This window comes from Plecotus auritus (assembly GCF_963455305.1).
Source record: "Plecotus auritus genome assembly, chromosome: 1".
Classification (NCBI taxonomy): domain Eukaryota; kingdom Metazoa; phylum Chordata; class Mammalia; order Chiroptera; family Vespertilionidae; genus Plecotus; species Plecotus auritus.
The window spans coordinates 81,621,020-81,642,798 of NC_137770.1; the positions used below are offsets into that span (position 1 = coordinate 81,621,020).

Below are 21,779 nucleotides of genomic sequence, written 5' to 3' on the forward strand. Positions count from 1 at the left end.
TGTGGGTCACTACTTAACTGGGTGCTTTAGTGTAGGTGGTATAATTCCTGCTTTAGGTGCGAGAGGTTCTGGGTTCGAATCCCAGAGTAGCCTCAGGTTTTAAAACTTGCTTTTCCTCCTTTAGGAGCTTCAGCGAAAAGCTCTGCTCCCTGCCAAAGTTCTCTGTGCCAAACTGTCCTGCAAAGGAGAGGTGCACTGAACGCGAAGCGGAAGCGGGCTAATGACTTGCATTGGAGACGAAATTGCCTGGCTTCTGGGTTCTGGGGGCCTGGTTGCTCCTGGGAGCAGCAGTCCCGGACCCTTCGGGCTTCTGCAGGCAGGGCGGGTGTCCTGCAACCTGCAGTCCCAGCCGGCCTCCTCTTCGCTGACCCCGTGTCTCCAATGCAGATCTCCAGGGTCGCTGGAGGGCTGGGCAGGGACTCTCCCACTGCGCCTGGGGCGGGGGCTGCTGTGGCGCCACCTCCGGAGGCGGGGCCCGGACGCTTGGGGTTTTCTCAGAGAAACTGGGCGTGGTACCAGCTACCCAAGAGCTCACCCCCGGGTCTCTCCTACACACAGCACCCCAATCCCATTAGTGTACACACACGCACGCGGACCCCACGCAGATCCAAAGCAGGAGTCAAAACAGCATCTTCCCGTTTTCTACCAGCTCCCCGTTTTCTTACAAAGGAGGAAGAAGCAGGTGAGAAACAAAAACTTCTCTTTCTAGCCCTGCCCTTTCTGCAACTTTGTTCCCAGGCCCAGATGGGTTCAATTTCTGTTCCTCCTCCTGCTTCGTGTCCTCACTTTACCAGGGCGCTTTGGCCGGGGAGGTCCCTTCCTATCGGAGGTAACTGGGGAGGAGTTTGTGGGACCAGACTGGGAGCTGAGGAACGGGAAGGAGGCAAAAGTGCAGTTTTGTAGAGTTAGCGGTGCTACATCCCCACCCCATGTTTACTTCCAGCAGCTGGGCAGAGATGGCAGCGCGAATGCCTGTAGCCTAGAAGGTAGAACTGGAAGGGACCACGGTCTGGGCGGCCCAGGGAGACCCGCACTTGCTCAAACCAGGGATTCTTTGCTTGCTACTAGGTTGATCGCCAGATTTATGAAGCAGAACTTGTTCAGTTCTTGCAAGTGGAAAGGACATTTGATGCTTTCATTTTCTGTTTCTTCACCTCTGCCTCCTCACCCTTAACCCACCCACAGCCAGAGCAGTGAAATTCTTGGAGACTCTGCCAACAGCCTCCTCTTTAAGCTTTCTTACTGCACCATTGGGATCCTCAGCCTTCTTACTGGGAGACAGCACACCCACACCACAGCACATGGGCATGACATGACATCTCTGTTTCCAAAGGACAGTAAAAACAGTCTCAGCACCATTGTGGGGACTAGGACAATCTTCAATTAGCCAAGACCCTCCGTTTGTGTCATTAAGAACCTTATAATCAAGTCATAAATGTAATCACTGGAAACCCAAGTGATATAATTATCTGAACAGCAGGTGGCCAGCTTCCCAGAAGCAGCCGCAGGTATTCATAGAGCTTCTTAAACTGCACAGCTACTAACTTTCAAGTTCAAGCTGTCAGAACATTTTTAAATATATGAGTGTATTTTTCTATTGGCAATTGTTTCACATCTATTACAATCACTGGTGAAGATATGGTGTTTATTAATCATAGACTATAATTTCTTGTTACATTTTGAAACACAAATGGGTAAGACTTAGATGCACTTTAATAAAATTGTAAAACTTTCTTCTCAAAAAAACCTCATTTTCTGTTTCCTCATTACCTCATTGTGCCAAGCTGAAAATAAAACAATTAGAATGAAAGCAACCATTCACCATTCGCATTACTCTACATTGTCAACTGTGTAGGCCAGTGGTCGGCTGACCACTGTCCTAGTTCATAGATCGAAGTTCAGCTACTGAGCCACAGTGCTCCTCTTTTAAATGCTTAGGTCAGTTGTTGGCAAACTCATTAGTCAACAGAGTGGCAAACCGCGGCTCGCGAGCCGCATGTGGCTCACGAGCCGCGGTTTGCTGACCACTGGTGTAGGCAGGTTGTAGATCTCCCCAAGGCTTCTCAGTGAAATCCTCAGGCAGAGAAGGGATGTGGCTGTGGTCAGAGGCTGGAGGCTGCTCTCCGCCATCACTGCCAAACTAAACCCGGAGGCTGACCTGTCAGTGTGAGCTGGGCTGGAACTGGTGTTTCAGGCCATGGGACTGTTTGTGTGTGAATGTGACATTGGAGTGGAGTCCCTTGTCTCTGTTGTTGGGCGATTCATCACAGAAGGGTTGTGTTGATCAAGTTGTCTTGTCCCCAAGGCTGTGGGAGGTGGCTGCTGCCTCAGTCTCCTGGGACTGCTGAGGCACTCAGGGTGTTGGAATGGGCCTGGCAGCCATCTTCCCTAACAAGTGACTGGTTAATAGCTTTTTAGAACTCACTTCTCAGTGTCTCTTGAAAAGGTCATATGTGATTAATTTAAAATAGGTCCCACTCCCAAGTAGCTTGTTTGCCCACAAAGAGCAGTGAGGATTTAGGCACTCTGCTAGGTGCCAGTAGAGGCCCCACTCTAAGGACCCCATATCCTGTTACCTCTCTTTGCTCCTAAAAGACATTGAGCTTTGGTGTTTGGCAGAACAAATATTCTGGTCAGAGACATGCCTGTCCCTCCCTCTCCAGAGGCTTCAGTAACCCAGAGGGACCAAGTACTGAGGGAAAGCTGTTTATGGCAGTTTGCTTGGTCCTCTTCTCACTACCCCCAACTTTTTTCCATTTAGCTCAGGATTTGTTTGGGGATGAAGGCAAGCAGGGAGAGGACAGGGGAAAGTGAAGCTCAGTCAGGACTCTGTCCCAACACAACTGTAAAGCAGGGATAGTTTGTCCTTTTTGGGTTCTCCATGCTGCCCATGTCACCAGAAAGGGACAGGACTAGGCCATCAGGTCTGGGATGTGTGGGTTTTTGACTTCTGCAGGAAAGAATTCAAGTCACAAGCCCAGCTGATTTTGAGAGTATGTTTATTAAAGGTTGGGAGAGTGACACAAAGGAAGAGCTTTGGATAGAAGAAGCAAGATCACAGTAACAGAAGTGACCCTAGACTGGGCTGGGTAAACTCAGAAAAGGAAGACACAGCAACAGATGTGAGCCTAGACTGGGCTGCTAGATCACTGAGAAGGAAATATCTTATTATCACAGATATCAGACTGGTGGGAAGCAACAAACCATACACACTTAGAGGTTCAGAAAAGAACTGTTTTATTCACACTGATGCTGCCTTAGCAGAGTCCCCTCTAGAGGCTGAGGCCTGGGTCTGGGTTCTGATCTACTTTTATACGTGACTAGTAGCCCTGCGCATGAATCCGTGTGTCAGTAGCTCGCCAGTAGCTCGCTGCTGCCCTCCAGTAGCTCTCTGCCCACTGCCCTGCCCTCCTGTAGCTCCCCCCGCCCCCTCCCCCGACTCTCCCTTACAGCTTGGTGCCCTGCTCCATCCCGTAGCTCTCTGCCACCCGCTTGTAGCTCACTGCTCCACCCTCCTGCTGATTCGTGATAGGGTCATTATGCATTTGGTCATAATGACCATTTGCATATTACATCTTTATTATATACCAGGATGGCAGCCTGGGAGGTTGGCTGATGGAAGAAGCAAGCGAGATTACAGAAGCCAAGGGCGTGGTTATGGTGGAGCAAGTAAGGGGAGAGTTATCTGCTATTGGTTTGCCTTCTCAGTCTGAGTGACAGAAGTGAGCCAAGCAGGGCCTGTTTTGGCTCACTGAAAAGTTAAAGAAGGGGAGGGCCCTGGGAGCTTAGGAGGAAGAAAGTAAAATTATTTGCCTGAGGAAAAGAAGGCAAGGGTGTGCTCAAGGGAGAGCATTCACTGGGTCCTTTGTCTTGAGGATATTTATGTGTTTTCTATAGACAGGAATTTTCTGGAGGTCAATCAGAATACTGTATTTTTCCATATATAAGACATTATTTTTTTCTGAAACTGTTAGACCAGAAATCAAGGCCCCACTCTATGGACCCCATATCCTGTTACCTCTCTTTGCTCCTAAAAGACATCAACTTTGAAGAAGAGACATAGAAAAACATTTTAGAAAAAGGAGAATAACTTTCAAGTTCAAGTTGTCAGAACATTTAAAAAATATATGAATATATTTTTTATATATTTTATCTCTATCTTGGATTTGTCTGGCTGTAATTGTGTGTTTTGTTTGTTGTTGTTGTTGTTGTTGTTGTTGTTGTTATTTATTCCTCTGACCTCATTCATACTTGGGTTTGGCACTAATGGCACCACTGGGTCTCTGTTACCTATCTCCCTGACTAGGGTGATTTTAGCTACTCTCTGGTTGGTTAGGTGTCCTTCCCTAACCAAGGACACCTGCTCCTAAGTGTCCTGGTTAGGGATGATATGTTACAGAAGACCAGAGAAAAACCAAACAACGTTTAGAGAGATAGAGTTACACTTTATTATTATTACGCGTGGGCCGAGAGAAAACTGTATTTCAAATTCTGGGCCCCAACATGAAGGAACTTTCCCTATTATATTTTTTTTACCTTCTTGGTCTCCCAAATATGGGGTTTTTCTGGTCCCCTTTGCAAGTTCTTAAAGAGCCCTATGTGCTGGGGCTTTGAGACCTCAAACAAAGGCTTGGCCTGGTGCCAGCACTGATAACTTCATCTGGGGAAGGTTTTGGCCTCTCTGGAATGGGAGTAGTCTTATTTTCCTTATTATTCAAGCAAGCAAGCATTTACAGAAGCCAAAATAGTGGGGTTAAATTTTCAAACAGCAGTTTTTATATAAGATGGATGCTTTAGACAGAGTCTTATGATTTATTAGCTGGCTGTTAATTGTTTGGCCCTTTGTTTAAATATTTTTCTCTGTTTTCCTCATTCTACTTGCCAGATAATTTCCCTAGTTTTTTATTAACCTGCCTCATCCACTTTTCTTCCTCGTTAAGTCCTCAGGCCCTTCCAGTTACCAAAACTGTTCCTAAGATAGGCTCTAGAGCACGTGCCCAAGCATGTGTAACCCCCTGGCAGCTGTTTAAAGAGTTAATCTCTCTAGGAGAGAGTGCTTTGGAACAGGGACCATACCTCCAAAGTGAAGGCAATCGTGGGTTTTTAGGATTTATCAGTAAGCTAGAAGCAGGGCTTTCCTGGGACTCTTGGAAGCCTTCCTACTCTACCTGCCTTGTTTGGTAACTACTACCAAACCCAGTTGTGCTGGTGAGCCCTGAGAGAAGGCTAGAGAATCTGCATGGTTGGGGTCCCCAAAGTGAGATCAGAGAATGCATTTTTAGACCAAGAGGGATAATAAAAAGACCTTGGGGCCTAGGTGTCAGTCACTGTTTTAGAAACTAAGACTGTAGAGATCATAAAACAATTATTCTTTCAAAGGGTTCTATCCAGTGGAGAGACAATGAGATCAGTTAACCATCTAAGGAGTGATGCTTATCAGTGGAGATAATCAGTTTTGCAGCTGTGCTACAAGGAACAGAATATTGGGGGCTCCTGGTTAGTCTCTTGTGGACAGCTGAAGATAAAGTAAGGAGAAGCCCAGGAAATATGGCAGATATTTCTGAGGGTTAGTAACTGGGAGGTTGAGGTCAAGTAAGTGGGTACTAACAGCTGTCACATAACCTTCTCTACAAGTGCTTTCCTGGTTCTGTGAAATCTATGAATAACATACTTATCGGCATGGCATCCTTTCCTGAAACCAAATTATGTGGGTAAATAGACAGTTCAGGGGAACAGCATTCTGCTGGGAGGCCACATTTACTCTGTGGGGTTCCTACAAGGCAGTTCTTAGAGTTGGCCCATGGATCAGAAACAACATCTTCTGGATCCAGATCATATATGTGAACAAAGAAACCTTGGTCCTGTCATGGGCAAGAGTAAGAACCATGGACATCAGAAAAAGGGCAGCTTTGGAACAAAGGGCCATGCTTACCAACATCAAACATTGCCTCTCAGAACAACTCTTTAATCCACTCCAGTGGGTAAATATTTGATCTAGTCATTCCTAAGAAAAAGGTGAATTTCCTTGTTTGTCAAGGGCAGGGCCCTTGGCTACCTTATCTCTGCCAGGATTAGAGTTCTTTTGAACTAGTGTCCCCACCCAGTTCATTTGATCGCTATATAATGAGAACCAGAGGGATCCAGTGCACACAGCTGGAACCCATCTCCAGGAACAAAGAGCTGGAAACCATCTTCAGTTGGAGGGACTCTTCCAGATTTTTGTAAGATTCTTACCCCTGGGTAATCTATCACTGTATTTTTTTAATATATACATACTATTTCTAGCCACTTAGCTATTTCAATGAAACAATTTCCCCCCCTTTAAAGCTTATGGGCCCACCTTATGAACTAAGAAAAAATGAACCAGATTCTAAAGTTTAAAATGAAAGCAGATTTCTTTTGGTATTGTGTGTGGGTGTATGTGTGGATGAAGGGAGATTAGTGAGAGTGGGAGCAAGTAAAGGGTTAGAAGGGATTCCTGAATTGTGATAAAATCCCTAAAGACCTGGGGAAGCCATTTGCTGAAGGGCATCTGGATGCCCCTAGGGAACAGGCATTAAATGTGGCAGAGCAAGGAAAGAAACAAAAAGAATGCTTTAGCCCTTCTAATATTCTCTACTAATTTTTTTTACTTAAAAAAAATATATTTTTTTAATGATTTTTTTTTTTTTTTTTTTTTTTTTTTTTTACAGAGAGGAAGGGAGAGGGATAGAGAGGGAACATAGATCAGATGCCTCCTGCACACCTCCTACTGGGGATGTACCCGCAACCAAAGTACATGCCCTTGACTGGAATCAAACCTAGGACCCTTCAGTCCACAGTCTGACTCTCTGTCCACTGAGCCAAAATGGTCAGGGAAAGAAAAAAAAAAAGTTTTGATTGCTCTTTAAGAGCCAAGTGGAACACATCCAAGATCAAAAGAAGGTACACTGGCAGGCTGAAGGGAAGAAAGAAGGAAAAGAGATAAAGGGAGGAGTATGCATTTGGTGTTATGCTTTCCGCTTTGAGGGATATTGCCCAAGAATATATAAAATTGTGAAGCCATGTGTATGGAAATTATAACCATAGTTACTCATCATAGACGGTAAGTTAAGTTATTTGTGTATAAAGTTGGACAAATATCTTGAATACAAAACATTACCTGTGGAGAGAGGAAGAGAATAGTCATTCTTGTGAAGATTAAAGGATTGGTTTGAGACAGATGATAAAGTTAGTCTGAAGAACAGTGGGGATATATTTCACTGACAAAAAGCTGACTGACAGTTATGTGCTTGAATATGGAAGGTTATGTGTGAGGGAGTTTGACCACCAGACATGAGGCTCTAAACCCTTGACCTAGGTAGATTCACTTCAGTAGCACAAATAATCTGTCTCATACTTTTCTTCTCCCAAATTCATTTTACCTCTTTTGGGGAAATTTAGGATTGAATATATGAGTGAGAAAGTTTGAGTGGGGGAGTAGATATTCGATACTGGTGGCCATGGTGTGTACTGGTTGGGCTTTGCTTTCTGGATGTTAGGGATTCAAGATAACAATAAGCCTGAGAAAAATTTAGCTAAGTTCTTACAGAATTAATGTGCAAATTCTGCAAGTTCGAAGCAAAGATTTTCCTTTACCTCTCCAGGCTGGGATGGGAGGCCTTCAATCTCCACCAGCAAGTGGCTTTGTAGGATGTAAAGCCCCTGTGTGGCATCAGTCCAGGCCCTTAATTAAAGGTGGTCTACGGGTTTTCCTTATATGCTGGGCCTTAAGAAATGATACATCTCAGTGAGATTGGGTCACAGGTCTTCTTATCAAATATTTCTTTCACAAGGTGCCTTCTGCTATCAACTAAACTTATACAAACTTGTCTCTGTAATTCCACTAGACTTTTGCTACTAAAACAGGAAAATATTCTCTTATGCTTAAAGAGAACCATAGAATTTCATATTTTAGAGTTGGGAACTCTCATTCTATAGATGAACAAACTTAAGCCTGGAGAGAAAAATGAAGTCAATCACTAAAAATTTTTTTTTTTAAATTGAGGGTCTACTGTGAGGCAAGTACTGTGATTCAAGGTGAATAACATGGGCTCTGCCTTCCTGTAGAGTGTACCCCAGTAGGAAACACTGACAAGGAGACAGGTGATTGGATAACAGCTTAGAAATGGAAATTTGCAATAGATATATCTTTACTTTGTGATATCCTTGCGAGCAGATCCTGAGCTTTGTGACTTTTGCTTTGACACTTGTATCTAATGGGGTGTCCTTGGTCTCAGTAACTAAGCACAGAGTGTTTAGACAGGCCCAGCAGCTCACACTACCTTCTTTGAACAAAGATATCCCCACAACCTGTAGACCACTGGTACATCTTACAAGAATCCATGGTCTCCACTACAGCATGGAAGATGTTGGCAAGATTTCTATCCACCACTGCCACCTAATGACTCTTTTAGCTACTACAGCTCTGGCTCTACTTGGTGATTGTGAACTCTGGGTTTCTGGCCCAAGGCAGAGAGGTGTTGACTTGGTGACCCTAACGTCCTGTTCTATCTTGGGAACCTTAGAAGACAATATTTGTCTATTGAAGAACAAGAGACCTAAATGAATCCAAATCAATAAAACTTTGATGAGGTCTTCCACAAACTAGAAAAAGAAAACACACCCAGAAGACTAAAAAGCACAGTGTAAATGTAAAGAGCTTGGCAAATGGGGAGCATGGCAGGCCAGCAGCTGTGTTGAAGCAGTGGCCATGTATGAATACTTGTTATTCTTTTAGGGCTGGCACTTCTCTCTTCAGTCATGTACCACATTTTTGCTCAAGTCCCAAGAACATGCTTTCACTTGATTCTATTACAAATTATAATTGATGTTCTTAATGGAAAATTTTCCAGCTGTTATTTACTTCAGTATTGTGGAATGAACAACATTTTTCTTAGTGTATAATTTGGTATTCTTTAACAGTGTACCAAATTTGTGTATCATTATTATGAAGCAGACAAGATGTATCAATGCCAAATGATGATGAGAAAGAGTGTTCACTTTGCTCTCTCTCTCACATGCCTTCCCATGAAACCATCAGAACCCTGGATTTCCTGGTCTTTCTAGATTCACAGACATACTCCAAGGGCTGTTTAGTAATACTACAGGCTTAGGGCTAGAACCTGTGGCATCTTTAAGGGTATAAAAATATTTGACATGAAAATAATGTTTATTCACTTAGAAAAGTACAAAATAAAGATTACTAATTAATTTAATGTCTATGAAAATCTACCATTTTTTTTACATTTAGGATTTACATGAATCACATCACAATTAAGAATAAATTGAAGGTCCAATTTTTTTCTCCTATTGTAAGAATTTCTCATTAAGTGTGATGGTTGCTAAGAAATCATAGCCAGTCATAAAGTAAATAAGTTGCTCATTCACAAACCATTTGAAAAACAAAATTATAAAAATCAGTTTCAAGTTTTTGTGAAAAGTCACTTTTATTATTGGATATGGGAATATTCACATAAATTTGATATAATGTGGGGGAAGATATGATGGTTTTTAAAGATTCTGAATGTTCTTTAAATTTTTCTCCAAAGAACTAAAGATATTGTCAGAAACCTCCTGCTGCAAACACCAAATAGTTTTCAGTTCTCACATCTTCACATTTCTTAACACACAAAGTTTTAAAAGTTCATAAGAAATTTGTTTTCTATTTTGTTACAATCTATACTTGTTTAATTCTATTTTAATAGCTATCATTGAGATAAAATCATACTCCAGGTAGAAGCATTATATTTACTTTATGGGTTTATTTGTCTGTGACACACTGCCCCTGGGAAGTGTGAGTTCTACAGTTTAGACTGAAAACTCTTGAGAGATGATGGTAGCAATTCTCTTCTCTTCCTTATTCTTTTTTTTAAATACTTTATTAATTTAATTTTTAAATCCTCAACCCAGGATATATTTCCATTGATATTTTTAGAGAGAGTGGAAGAGCGAAGGAAAGACAGAGAGAAATGTGGATGTGAGAGAAACACATTCATTGATTGGCTGCTGTAAGGAGCCCCAACCAGGGCCCTGGCCAGGGAGGAGTCTGCAATCTAGGCACATGCCCTTGACCTGAATCAAACAGTTCTTTGGTTCACAGGCTGACACTCTATTCACTGAGCCAAACTGGCTAGGGCTTATTCTTCTTTTCATGAAGATGTTAAGAAATCATTACAGCCAATTATAAAGACTTCAGCTTGAGGAAAAGTTCTGAAGAGGTTGTTTTTTTTATCACATAGTAACATCACATGCCTGTTGTGTAACAGTCTATGTACATTTGTAAGAAAACTAGAAAATAGTCTCTGAGAATAATCCACATTGTTCCTAAGAATAAGCTTGAATTCCTCATTCTGCAGTCTTCTGGAAAAGTTGACCCCAGACCTACTTCCAGGAATTGCATTGACTCTTCCGTGCTCCTCTCTGTTTTTTCTAAAGAGTACATAATAATTCCACCTTTAGCCACAAACCAACTAATTCTTGTGGAATTAGGTCTGTGCTCCTTCACCTTAGGGCAAAATTGTTCTCAACTGCTCTCCTTATAGCCAGCTGGTTTATTAACTTGAATAACTGGAATCCTGACTTTAACTATCCTCTGATTCACCCTTTCCTGGGTTTAGGGTTCATTAGAAGTCCCTCTTTGACCTCTTTGGTCAGTATAGCTCAGTTGTTTAAGCATCATCCCATGCACCAAAAGGTTGCCGGTTTGATTCCTGGTCAGAGCAAACCCCTGGTGTTGGTTTGATCTTTGGTCTAGGTGCCAATAGGAGGCAACGAATAAGATGTTTCTCTCTCATATCAATGTTTCTCTCTCTCTCTCTCTCTCTCTCTCTCTCTCTCTCTCTCTCTCTCCCTCCCCCCACTTCCTTTCTCTCTAAAATAAATTAAACATAGTTTTTTCCAAGTCCATCTTTTTGATATGTCTCCTATCTTACTGCCTCATCTCAGTGAACTGGAACTCCTATTCCTTCCCCATGGATGCTACATCGCCTTTTAGGGAGGACTGGTATGTCTTAATGGTCTCTGTGTGCCAGGGCCTAGCACAGTGCCTTGTACCCAGAAGACCTTATGTAGTGTTTGTTATTCAATTAATTAATAAATGAATTAGAGTGTGAATGGATATTGCAATGCTATAACTGATAGAAAGGTAAGTACTCAGTGAGTCTTAAGGGATAGGAAAGAATGTTTGGGGCTGGAAGTTGTGTTCAGGAAACTTAGATAGATTTTTCTAAAGGAATGGCTTGACAAGAAATGTGAGATTAGTGAGGAAAAGAAAATATGCAATTTAGGTGACAGAGGGTACCTGACTCATGGTGCCCTGTCCTTTTAGCCTAATTTCCCTTTTTAGCATAATTTGCCCCAGCATACCTTTTTCCCTTGGCAGGAGCCTTTGTTAGTAGAGATGATGATGGGCCTGAGTTCCCTGTTGCTGGTCTTCATGCTGGGTCTGGGTCTGACCCTACTGACCCTGGCTCAGAATGAGTACAGGTACAGACTGTTCCTGGCCCAGCACTATGATGCCAATCCAAGTGGCCACAATGGCAGGTGCTGTGAAACCATGATGAGGAGATGAGGCCTAACTTCACTCTGCAAAGATACTAGTAACAACAACAAGATTAGAATGGAATGCCTTAGAGAAAAAATTTTAGAATAAGCAGGTCTCCTTTCCAGGTCACTACTTGCAGGCATAAAGAGGGTCCCCCTGGCCTCCCTGCTGGTACAGAGTCATATCAGGGTCCAGAGACATAGTTGTTGCCTGTGAACATGGCTTGCCTGTCCCTTTGATTAGTCATTTTACCATCTATAACCAGCAAGCCCCTGGTCCAGAGTTGGTTCTGCTCTCCATTCCTGGCACTTCCCCACACACTCCAAAACAGTGGTGACTACATTCATTGACAGGGGCCCAGAAAATGAGCTGCCTGGATCTTTTGTTTTCTGTTTTACAATATGTAATAAATAAAAATGTCTCTGAAATCAGTAAGAATCAATGTCTTCTCATCAATTCTTGACCTATTGATTTTTCCACATTTTCTCTACTCAGCTGCCCCAGAGAGGATGGCATGGAATACAAATGCCCTTTTCCCTATCAGTCAATAGGGAGGTAGACTTCCCCTTCCTGTGAGTGGAAGGATGGATATAAATTCATCTTACAGAGAGAGCTGGGAAATTCCAGGGCTCATGGCTGCTTAGCAAAGTTTTCATGAGAGGCAAATTGTTCTTGCTGTCAAATAAGCCTATATTACTTTTACAAAAGTTAAATTAAAAGGAGTAGTGTTTAGAACTAAATGCCAATAGATTAATTAAACTTTTTATCTACCTCTCTCTTAAACTTTCTCTTTCCTCTCTGTTTCTCTCTCTCTCTCTCTCTCTCTCTCTCTCTCTCTCTCTCTCTCTCTCTCTCTCTCTCTCTCTCCCCGCCCCCCGCAACACATACACCAACACACACACACACACACACACACACACACTCACACCAACACACACTCCTGCATGAATACCAAAATTCACTCCTGGTACCCACCTCTTGTCTTAGGCAGGAGGTAATTTTGAGTTGCTGTGACTACACTGATCCCACGGTATTCTCCTGGTTATTTCATATAAAGATTAAAAATTTGATTACTTTTCATTATTTTCTTTATCAACAGATGTCAGGCAACTGTGTGGTCTTTGGGAATTTATAGAAAGATTCCAAGCTTATCCCTTATTCTTCTTCATCTAGATTTGTTTTCAATGAAACACATACTTAGTTGAATAGACAATTTCTTTATAAAATATACTAATCAACTCACAGATTTAATGGTTAACTTCCCCTTACCTAATTTCTATCAAGAGGTGCCTGAATATTTTATTTATAAAGTGGTTATTAATAAATTAAAGTTATGAATCACTAGTTTTGCTGTCTTGTGAACATATGACTGTGCTGGTCACGGTATTCACAATGGTGCCCTCTCCAGCTGCCTACATTGCCTTGAAATGGGCCAAAAGCCTTACTTCTTCTATACCCAGGTTATACATCAGTGTCCAGGTGCCACCTGGGAGAGCCCAGACTCACTGAAAGTATTTAAACTTATGCAGGAGGAAATGGGGAAGTAAATTACTGGTGCACACTCAGCACATGAATCTTTCTTCCTTGAGTTAACCTATTTCAAACTTGGTATCACTGTCATTTCCTAAGCAAGTAGGAAGAAGAGTTTTCCAAACCTCTCAATAGAAAATATGCCTTATTTAAAATCCTCCAAAACCCTTAGGAAGTCAGAAAGGTCCAGATGTTGGTAGAATATTTAGACCCTTTTCTCAGGTTCTCCAACCAGTCCCTTCACCCTGATATGATGCAAAATGACCTCCATAGAGATCATTGACCTACTCCAGGCCTTGATAGGAAAGGCCAAATGTATGGACCATTATTATATTGAGTGTGCCATAGCTGTGAAAATACATATCTTCTCCAAAAATCTGCTTAGAGGATTATCATTGCATTCTCTGCTCTGGTGTTAGGGCAAATGACTGTTTCCTAGGAAATCACATGGCAATGGGATGGGGCTGCTTGCTGACCTGCCGATGGAAGTAGCAGCTGGGTAGCCAAGCCTAGCCCTTTTTGCTCTGGGTCTCTTGTTCTCTCACAACCTAAAGCTGCTTAAAATGAAATGTCATGTGACAGGCAAGTCAGTCTGTATCTCAAGTGAATCATTTGAGGAATTGAAATCCTAGTCAACTGTTTTTGTAAACTTTTCAGGGAAAAGAAAACAAAAACCTAAAAATGCCCAAGCCCTTTGAAGAATGGTGATATGCAAGGAAGAAAATTCCACGCAATGTGCCAAGGAAAATTTTCTGTAGGGACACAGCATAAATTCTATTAGCTGAGATATTTCAACTTAAAAACAGCCTTCTAATTTAGAAGGAATACATATACTCTACACAATAAGAGAGAGGGGAATAATAATATACACAACTTGGTGTAGTCATTCATTATTTTACCCAGATTGAAGGAAGCAAAGGAAACCAAGAAAAATGGAAATTGCAAAAGTGATCATTGCCAACACTGAGCACTTACCGTGTACCTGGCATTATGATAAGCACTTAACATTGATTTTATCATTTATTCCTCATAACCTCCCTAAGAGGTAGGTATTATTATACTCACTTACTAATGAGGAATAACGCTGAGGGAGGTTAAGTAATTTCCCCAAGATCATGTAGTTAAAGTGGCAGAGCTAGTTCTTTGGGGTCACAGTATCAAAAGAAGTTCTTATTGAGAATCAATGTGGTAGAGTGGAGAAAACCTTTGGGGCAAGCTCTGACCAAAAAGTATGTGTTGGGATGGTTTGGGGATCATTTCATTTTCTGTTGTAGCTAGAGTCTTGAGATACACCCATTGATGGCTACATTGGACTTGTTTGCAAATATTTGTTGATGTCTTGTTAAATCAGTTGGTTATTGTGGCTGAGGCTGTGGGTTTGCTCTTGATGAATAGTTTAGGTCTTCTCCGTAGCCAGTTATCATTCTAAATCATATCTTGGACACAAAGAAGCAGGATGAGAAAAAGTTAGATAGTACCAGGCAAAATAAGAAGTGCAAGATTAACCATGCAAGATTTAGATTTTGGGGAAATAACCCAAAGTACATTGTTGTGATGAAGCTATTACCCAAGTGCTAAGTGCTAAGTGTACCTTCAGAAATTCTATCCATTAGTCTAAGGATGAGGAGTTAATCAAGCATCATTTCTCCCTGTTACTCTTCTTCCCACAACTGTTCCCTTCTCTCTCTTCCTAAGTCCATATCTCATATCTATAGCTGTAGGCACTCAAATGTGACCTAGAGTTTTCTACCTTTTTGTATACAAGCAAAAGGTGGCTGTGACTATAGGAGAAAGTATTTTAAATAATGAAGTTACGTTTGAAACTGGTATGCAGGTCTCTCATCAGCCACTTCAGAGTGTGACCTGCCATCATGAAGCAGCATGTTTGAAAACAAAGGACAGTAGTACCCATATACATCAAAAGGACAGTAGGACCCATATACATTTCCCATATGCATATGTAGAAATGGGCCTGTATGACCCTCAAAAACTGTCCTTTCTGTTTGGGGTTGCTCACTTCCTATTGAGTCAGAGATAAATTTTATTTGCTCCAGTACAGTGATTTTCAACTGGTATACCACAATAATTTTTAAGACCTGCAATAATCTGACTATTTAGTCAGGAGCAATGACCTCTTTTCTCTTAGACTGTCAAAATAAAAAATGACAACCAACACAATAACTGCCTGGTGTGAATGAATCAAAATTATACCTATTTATTTTGTCAGATTGACAAATAATATATTTTTTGGAGATACAGAATTTAATAATTAGTTTATGTGTGCCATGAGATGAAAAAGGTTGAAAATCACTGTTCTAGTGAGTCAGGGTCAAGGAGATTCACAGTTCATGAGTTCATGCCAATCCCAGGAGTGAGTGTCAGATGGCAGCATCTAGCTAGTTGGTATTCGTGAGGGATTCCCCCTTCCACTCTTACCCTATTCCACCCCTGATTAAACTCTGTTGCTAGAGAAAAGCAACTCTGAACATAAATGTCTTGAATATCCTGAATATTTGGGGAGTGGAAACAGAAAGGCAGCAGAAGATGTGGGAAAAGCACTGATTTTAGAGTCAGATAAGTCTGGGTTCCTTTCTCTTCTTGGTTGACAGAAGCAATGTTCTGACACTATATGGCAATGCTTTCTTTGTTGTGGCTTTGAAAGTTTTTGTTTAGTGTTTGTGTTGTTTTTAAACTCTATTAAACATATGTTGTTTTCTACTGCCAAAAGTGCCAACAAAAGGATTCTGCAAGTAGAGACAACAGAAAACTAGCAATAGGTATTGACAAGACAGAGACAGCATCAAGGACACATACATGATGATGAAATATATCACCAGGGCCATAGTTTTTGGTTGTGCATAGCAGCAAGGAAAAAAGACAGTCTAAGTCCTCTTTTGTAGCAATTGTGTTGTTGAGATTTATTTTTAAAATTTCTTTCATCAGTCAGTTCTACAAGTCATTTTGTTTCATTCGTTCACTAGTTCCCTCATTTTGTTTATTAGTTCACTCAACCAGTATTTCCTATCTTCAGAGCACTTTGGTTGGATACTCTGTTTTTTTACTTTTTTAAAAATAGGATTAGCCAGATTTCAAAAAAGACTTGATTTAATATCATTAAAATAATGCCAACTGGGTGAAAAAGGTGAAGGAATTAAGAAGTACAAATGGCCAGTTTTAGAAATAACAATGGGGATGCCAAGTCAGCATAGGAAATACAGTCAATAGCATTGTAATAATGATGTATGGTGTCAGATGGGTGCTAGACTTATGTAATGACCACTTCTTAAGCTATATAAATCAGTATGTAGTACACCTGTAGTACAGTATATCAACTGCAATTAAATTTTTTTTAATTTAAAAAAAGAATAGACACATGAGAGGAAAGGCTAACCCTAAAGGTTACTCTATCCTTTTTTCTACACCTTCCTCAACTCCCAGATGTCAGGAATTAAAATCAGTTCACAAACTCATTGGCATATCCTGTCTATCCAAACCTTTGGGAATCAGAGTCTCCAGGGAACCGAACACTCTCCAAAGATCACATTATTAGAGAATTTCCTCAATAGACAGACAACTCCAGTGTCATTTAGATCTGCCTTTTCACACCCTGGCCATACAGGACATATACACCTGGGCTTCCACCTGTTCAGTCTGTGCCCTAAGTCATTGTACTGGCTACAGCAGTGTCTCTCTCTATCAGAGAAAAGCTCTTGCTTTCAGAGAAGATCGTGTTTGCAAACTTTTTACTCTTTGGGAAGCAGTGATGAGAAAAGTTGTGAGCAGAGAAGTGGGAGGAAAGAGTGAACTATAGAGCTGAGGAAATATCAACTTGCCATTCTCAACACCTCTCTGGTGCTCATTTGTTACCTTTCTTTCTCCTTCCCTTTGGTTTCTCTCCAGGCACCTCCAAGGTAATGATGGCTCTCCAGAAGACCCTTTCATTGCTCCTGCTCTTGTTGCTGACCCTGCTGGGGCTGGGGCTGGTCCAGCCCTCCTATGGCGAGACCATGTACCAACGATTCCTGCGGCAACATGTGGACTCTACACAGAAAGGTGGCACCAGCTCGTACTGCAACAAGATGATGCAAACACGGGGGATGACTAGGCCTAGGTGCAAGCAATTCAACACCTTCATCCATGCAGACATTGGGGCCATTAATGACATCTGCGAGGCCCAAAATATCCAGTGCAAGAATGGCAAGATGAACTGCCATGAGGGTGTAGTGAGAGTCACAGACTGCAAGCTTACAGCAAGTTCTCCGCGAAACTGCAGATATCAGGGCCAGGGCAGCTCTAGGCATGTTGTCATCGCCTGTGATGGTGACCCCCTGGTGCCTGTGCACTTTGACGGATAGATGCTACCCTGAAGGGATTATGGCCCCGTGGTTGACCTTTTACTTATTCCCTGCATAGCAATGAGTAATGCATTTGAGCTATCTCAGGCTCTGCCTCTTCTGCTTATGCCTACTTCTTTTTCTCTATATAATCCATTCTGTTAAATGCATTAAAGAGAAATGGAGACATAAACATATAATGGGAATGGGCTTTCTATAATAAAATTTTCTATAAACTCCTGCTTCCTTTTATAATACTGATCAGCTTAGCTCTCTCAAATCCTATCCTCTGGAATTTCGTCATTAATATGTATGAGAAAGCATTCCACGTATTTTAAGGTATTTCCATCTCAGTTATCTCATTTTAATACCACTGCACCCCTGTGATGCTCATGTTGCTACAAAAGGGGCCCAAAATTAAAGGATTTGCTGAAGAACATGAAGATAGTGGAAAAGCTGATACAAAAAATCCATTTCAAAACAAAAAAAATCCATTTCAACTGGCTACTAATCCAGGGCTTTTCCTACTTCATCACAGGGAGTGCTTTAAAAGTAACTGCTTTTTGATATTCTCAAAAGTCAGCTGTAGGGGGAAGCATTAAACATTTAGAAATATGAACAGGCAAAATGAGAGCTCTGTCTGTATAATTTGGCAATCTTGTTATGTTTGTATCTAATAAGGTTAAGAAATTATACAGGAACTTTCTTTTTCTCTTCACAAACTTTTGAATCATAGTAGTAAGTCAGAGTATTAACAATATACTAGATCTTTAAGACTCATTCTCCCTTCCTGACTGGAAAGATTTTTCATGTTTTCTTTGTAATAAAGAACTCAAACTACAGATATCTGTGAAGATGGTGCTATGGTTCTTGCGTGGGATTTCTTTTCTTTTATCCTCTTTTAATTATTTTCTGGTTTATAAACATGCACCAACACCTTAATACCCTCATAAACTGGTCCATGATTAAAACCTATTGGATCAATGACCATGACACAGAAACATTTGTGTCGTTTACTAAAGACAATTCTTACACCCTTCCCTTTTCCCCTTGATTATTTTGAAACAAATTGGGGAACAGAGATGTATGAAGACACTAGCAGCTAAAAATGGAAGTATGTATATGAGTGTGTGTGTGTGTGTGTGTGTGTGTGTGTGTGTGCATGTGAAAGGACTAAACTGAAAATATTTGAATTAAAGCAAATATACATTGTTTATGTTTAAGGTGTGCAACCTCATTCAGTATACTAGTACATATGCATTGTGAAAGAATCACTACAATCAAGGTACTTCACATGGTTACCAAAAGTGACCCCATTTTGGACTGCTGTCTACTTCATTCTTTTCAACACTACTGAACATCATAGCTTAGCCCACCAGTTTCTTCTGACTACATATTGCTTTCACACCATTGTAAAGTTAAAAAATCCTTGCCAAAACCGGTTTGGCTCAGTGGATAGAGTATCATCCTGCAGACTGAAAGGTCCCAGGTTCGATTCCGGTCAAGGGCACATCCCCAGTTGGGGTGTGCAGGAGGCAGCTGATCGATGTTTCTCTCTCATCGATGTTTCTAACTCTCTATCCTTCTCCCTTCCTCTCTGTAAAAATACCAATAAAATATATTTTTTAAAAAGAAATCCTAGGCATGAAAATCCTATATAATAAAAGAGCAGTATGCAAATTGTCCCCTCGACAGAGAGTTTGACCAGGGGGTGGGGCCAGCTGGGGCAAGGGAAGGAGACCCTGGCCTGTGGCAGCAGGTGGCTGGGGGAAGGGTGGGAGTACCCCGTTGGCAGCCGCAGCTGCTAACGACCATACCAGTGCATGGATTTCGTGACCTAGCCTCTAGTTCATAAAAAAAATTGTGGATCATTTTTGCTAATCCGTGTCACCAAACTAAAACTTAACAACTAACAAAATTTCAGCCTCTTCCACAGGTGAAATTTTAAACCAATCAATTTAGAATTACCTGATCAGCCCTGGTGAGGTAATCTGGCTGATAAAACCCTCTGCCTTCCCCTGAATGAAGGTGCCCTTGCTTAAAATAATCCAGACTTTAATTTAGTAGTCCCACTCTTTTTCTGCCTTTAAAAATCCTCCTGCATTTTGTACAACTCACCAAAGCACCTTTCTAGTTGCAAGATGGCATGCTGCCCAATTCCTGAATTGCTCAATAAAGCCAATTAGATCTTCAAACTTACTTGGTTGAATTTTGTTCTTTAACTCTTGCACCCTGGCCCTTGTCATGCCTTTGTACCCAGAAGACTGTCTTTGATGTATGACCCCTTTGCTCCAGGCTCTTCTCAGAGTGACCCCCAGTGTTCTAGATGAGGAGATGAACAGGTGCACATAGTAAGGCTGCCTCCCCTTCCCCCACCACCACTGCCAATCAGTTGGAACACTGCCCCTCCACATCTTTTCCTTTCTCACTGCCTCAGACTTCTTAGCTCTAAGAAAAGGGAAAGGACACTGACTCTGCTCTGTAGATTCACGCACTAATCCCCACGGACCTGTGAACGTGAGTATGGGATCTGAAAAGGGAAGTTAGAGTTAGAAGGGTTGGTACTGAGCATGGCTGGGGAAAGGCCCAGGAACACTGGAAGGGCTTGCTTGACCTGCTAGGTGGTAGAGTTGAGAATGCAGTGACCTAACCTGTAAAAAACAAAGACCCGAATTTAACTCAGCATTAATCTCACTAATTAAACCTCCCTCCCTCTCCAATATGTTCAAGCATAATACATTGAAGTAGCTTGAATCGTGGTCTTCTCATCCTTTTAGGCCATTTGAACTAGGGATAGGGTGCCACAAATGAGAACCTGCCTATCTCTTGTTCTGTGCCTGATAGAGCACTCGAGACCCCCAAAAGTGCTCTCGTGCAAATCCCATTAGTCTCTCACAGGTCAGTAAGGGAGCTACTATTAGGCTCATTTGAGGACACCAATTGTGAGATATTGAGAATCAGGTTAGAGCTTCTGTAGGGCTAGGTAACTCCTTGTGCTAACTGAGGACAGGGAGCTGGTTTAAAGGGGAGACTGTTTCAAACATCTCTAGGCCCTGATCTTCACCAGAGTAGCTCCTGTGAGAGCAGTTTCAATCTTGGTACTTGGTTGCTTAAAACACTATTTCAAAACTTTATGATGGTATTCTTAATGGCAAATCAAGATCATTCAGCATGATGATAATTAGGGAAATGGCCTCTGAGAAGGCAAGTGGGCAGTCAGAAGTGCTACCATGTTTCAGGCAGACATTGGGGAAGTGCTATGAGGAAGTCAAGATGAGATAAGCCCCACTTGCAGAGTCCGTTTTAATTGCAGCCTGGGATTTCAGGGAGCCAAAGCCTTCCTGCTTGGAAAATGTTTCCCAAGTCTACTCATCTTCTACATTCCCTTAAACCTTTTCTACTTCACAGGCATAAAACTTAAAGTCCCATTCTCTTTCAGACACACTCTTATGAGAAGCCATCTGGCCTGTAAAACAGAGCTAGCTGGAAAGCTCCTTGTTTTGGGTGAAGAGAAGGTGTTTGGAATTCTCAAAATAAACTTCATCTATTTTTTACAATTTTGTGCTTGTCTCACTCAGGCTCTAGCATATTTTCAGTTCTTGAAAATTTTATTATCTCATGAGATTTATCATCTTCTGGTCTGGAACCAAATGGTAAAATTGAGCCTAAGTATCTACATTGGCAGGGAAAGGAATTTTAAGGTGGAGCTCAGCTAAGGGCGTGTTGCAGTTATGTTTTCCTCTCTCTTCCATGGAGACGCACAGGTGATCCTGGTGACTGAGATGTCCTCCTCTCTGAAGGTCCTACGTGCTCTCTTGTTCCTGCTGTTCCCCTTATGTGGGCTCCATGTACACAGCCAGAACCTTTCCTGGAGGCAATTCATGAAACAGCACCACCTGAGCACAAGCTGGGAATTCAATGAGTACAGATGCAATGATCTCATGAGAGGAAGAGAAGCTTCAAAAGACAGGAACTATCACATCTTCATCTATACCTTCTGGCACAAAATCAAGCATATATGCATCAGGAACTGGAGAGATCGCTACAGAAATGTATACTAGTATATATGGGCCCCAAATCCCTTCAAAATAATCGGTGTTACTCGGTGAATAACAAAAAGGGCTACAAAGAGCACAGGAGCCACAGCTGCATTGAATTCCATTGTGGTACAAATGAGTTTGTTGACAGAATAGAGGACATCTAATTGTTAGAGGTTATCAGTAACCTCTACCAGCACCCCCTTGTTCTAGTAAAGTGATGAGTATTTCCCAAGTGGTGAACCTTGCCCACATTAATAGCCCTTGCTAATCACTATTTTGCATTTATGTGCTAATATTTTCCATTTACTTAGA

The 21,779-nt window shown here is 41.7% G+C and overlaps 1 protein-coding gene and 1 pseudogene across 3 annotated transcripts; both read left to right on the top strand.

Moving 5' to 3' along the window:
* Positions 1–505: 505 nt before the first annotated feature.
* Positions 506–18,269, top strand: LOC308247326 (ribonuclease 4-like). Of its 2 annotated transcripts, none has more exons than XM_080666291.1 (2): positions 506–682; positions 16,994–18,269. In XM_080666291.1, the coding sequence occupies exon 2, from the start codon at positions 17,008–17,010 to the stop codon at positions 17,446–17,448; it is 441 nt and encodes a 146-aa protein (XP_080522417.1). In that variant the 5' UTR covers positions 506–682; positions 16,994–17,007; the 3' UTR covers positions 17,449–18,269. The 2 variants fall into 2 exon arrangements, with proteins under 2 accessions (XP_080522417.1, XP_080522418.1); XM_080666292.1 differs by lacking the exon at positions 506–682 and adding an exon at positions 6,154–6,221.
* On the top strand, positions 11,420–11,900 carry LOC308237091 (angiogenin-like; annotated as a pseudogene). Its single transcript has 2 exons — positions 11,420–11,562; positions 11,667–11,900. The product of its transcript is annotated as an angiogenin-like (transcript).
* Positions 18,270–21,779: the final 3,510 nt, after the last annotated feature.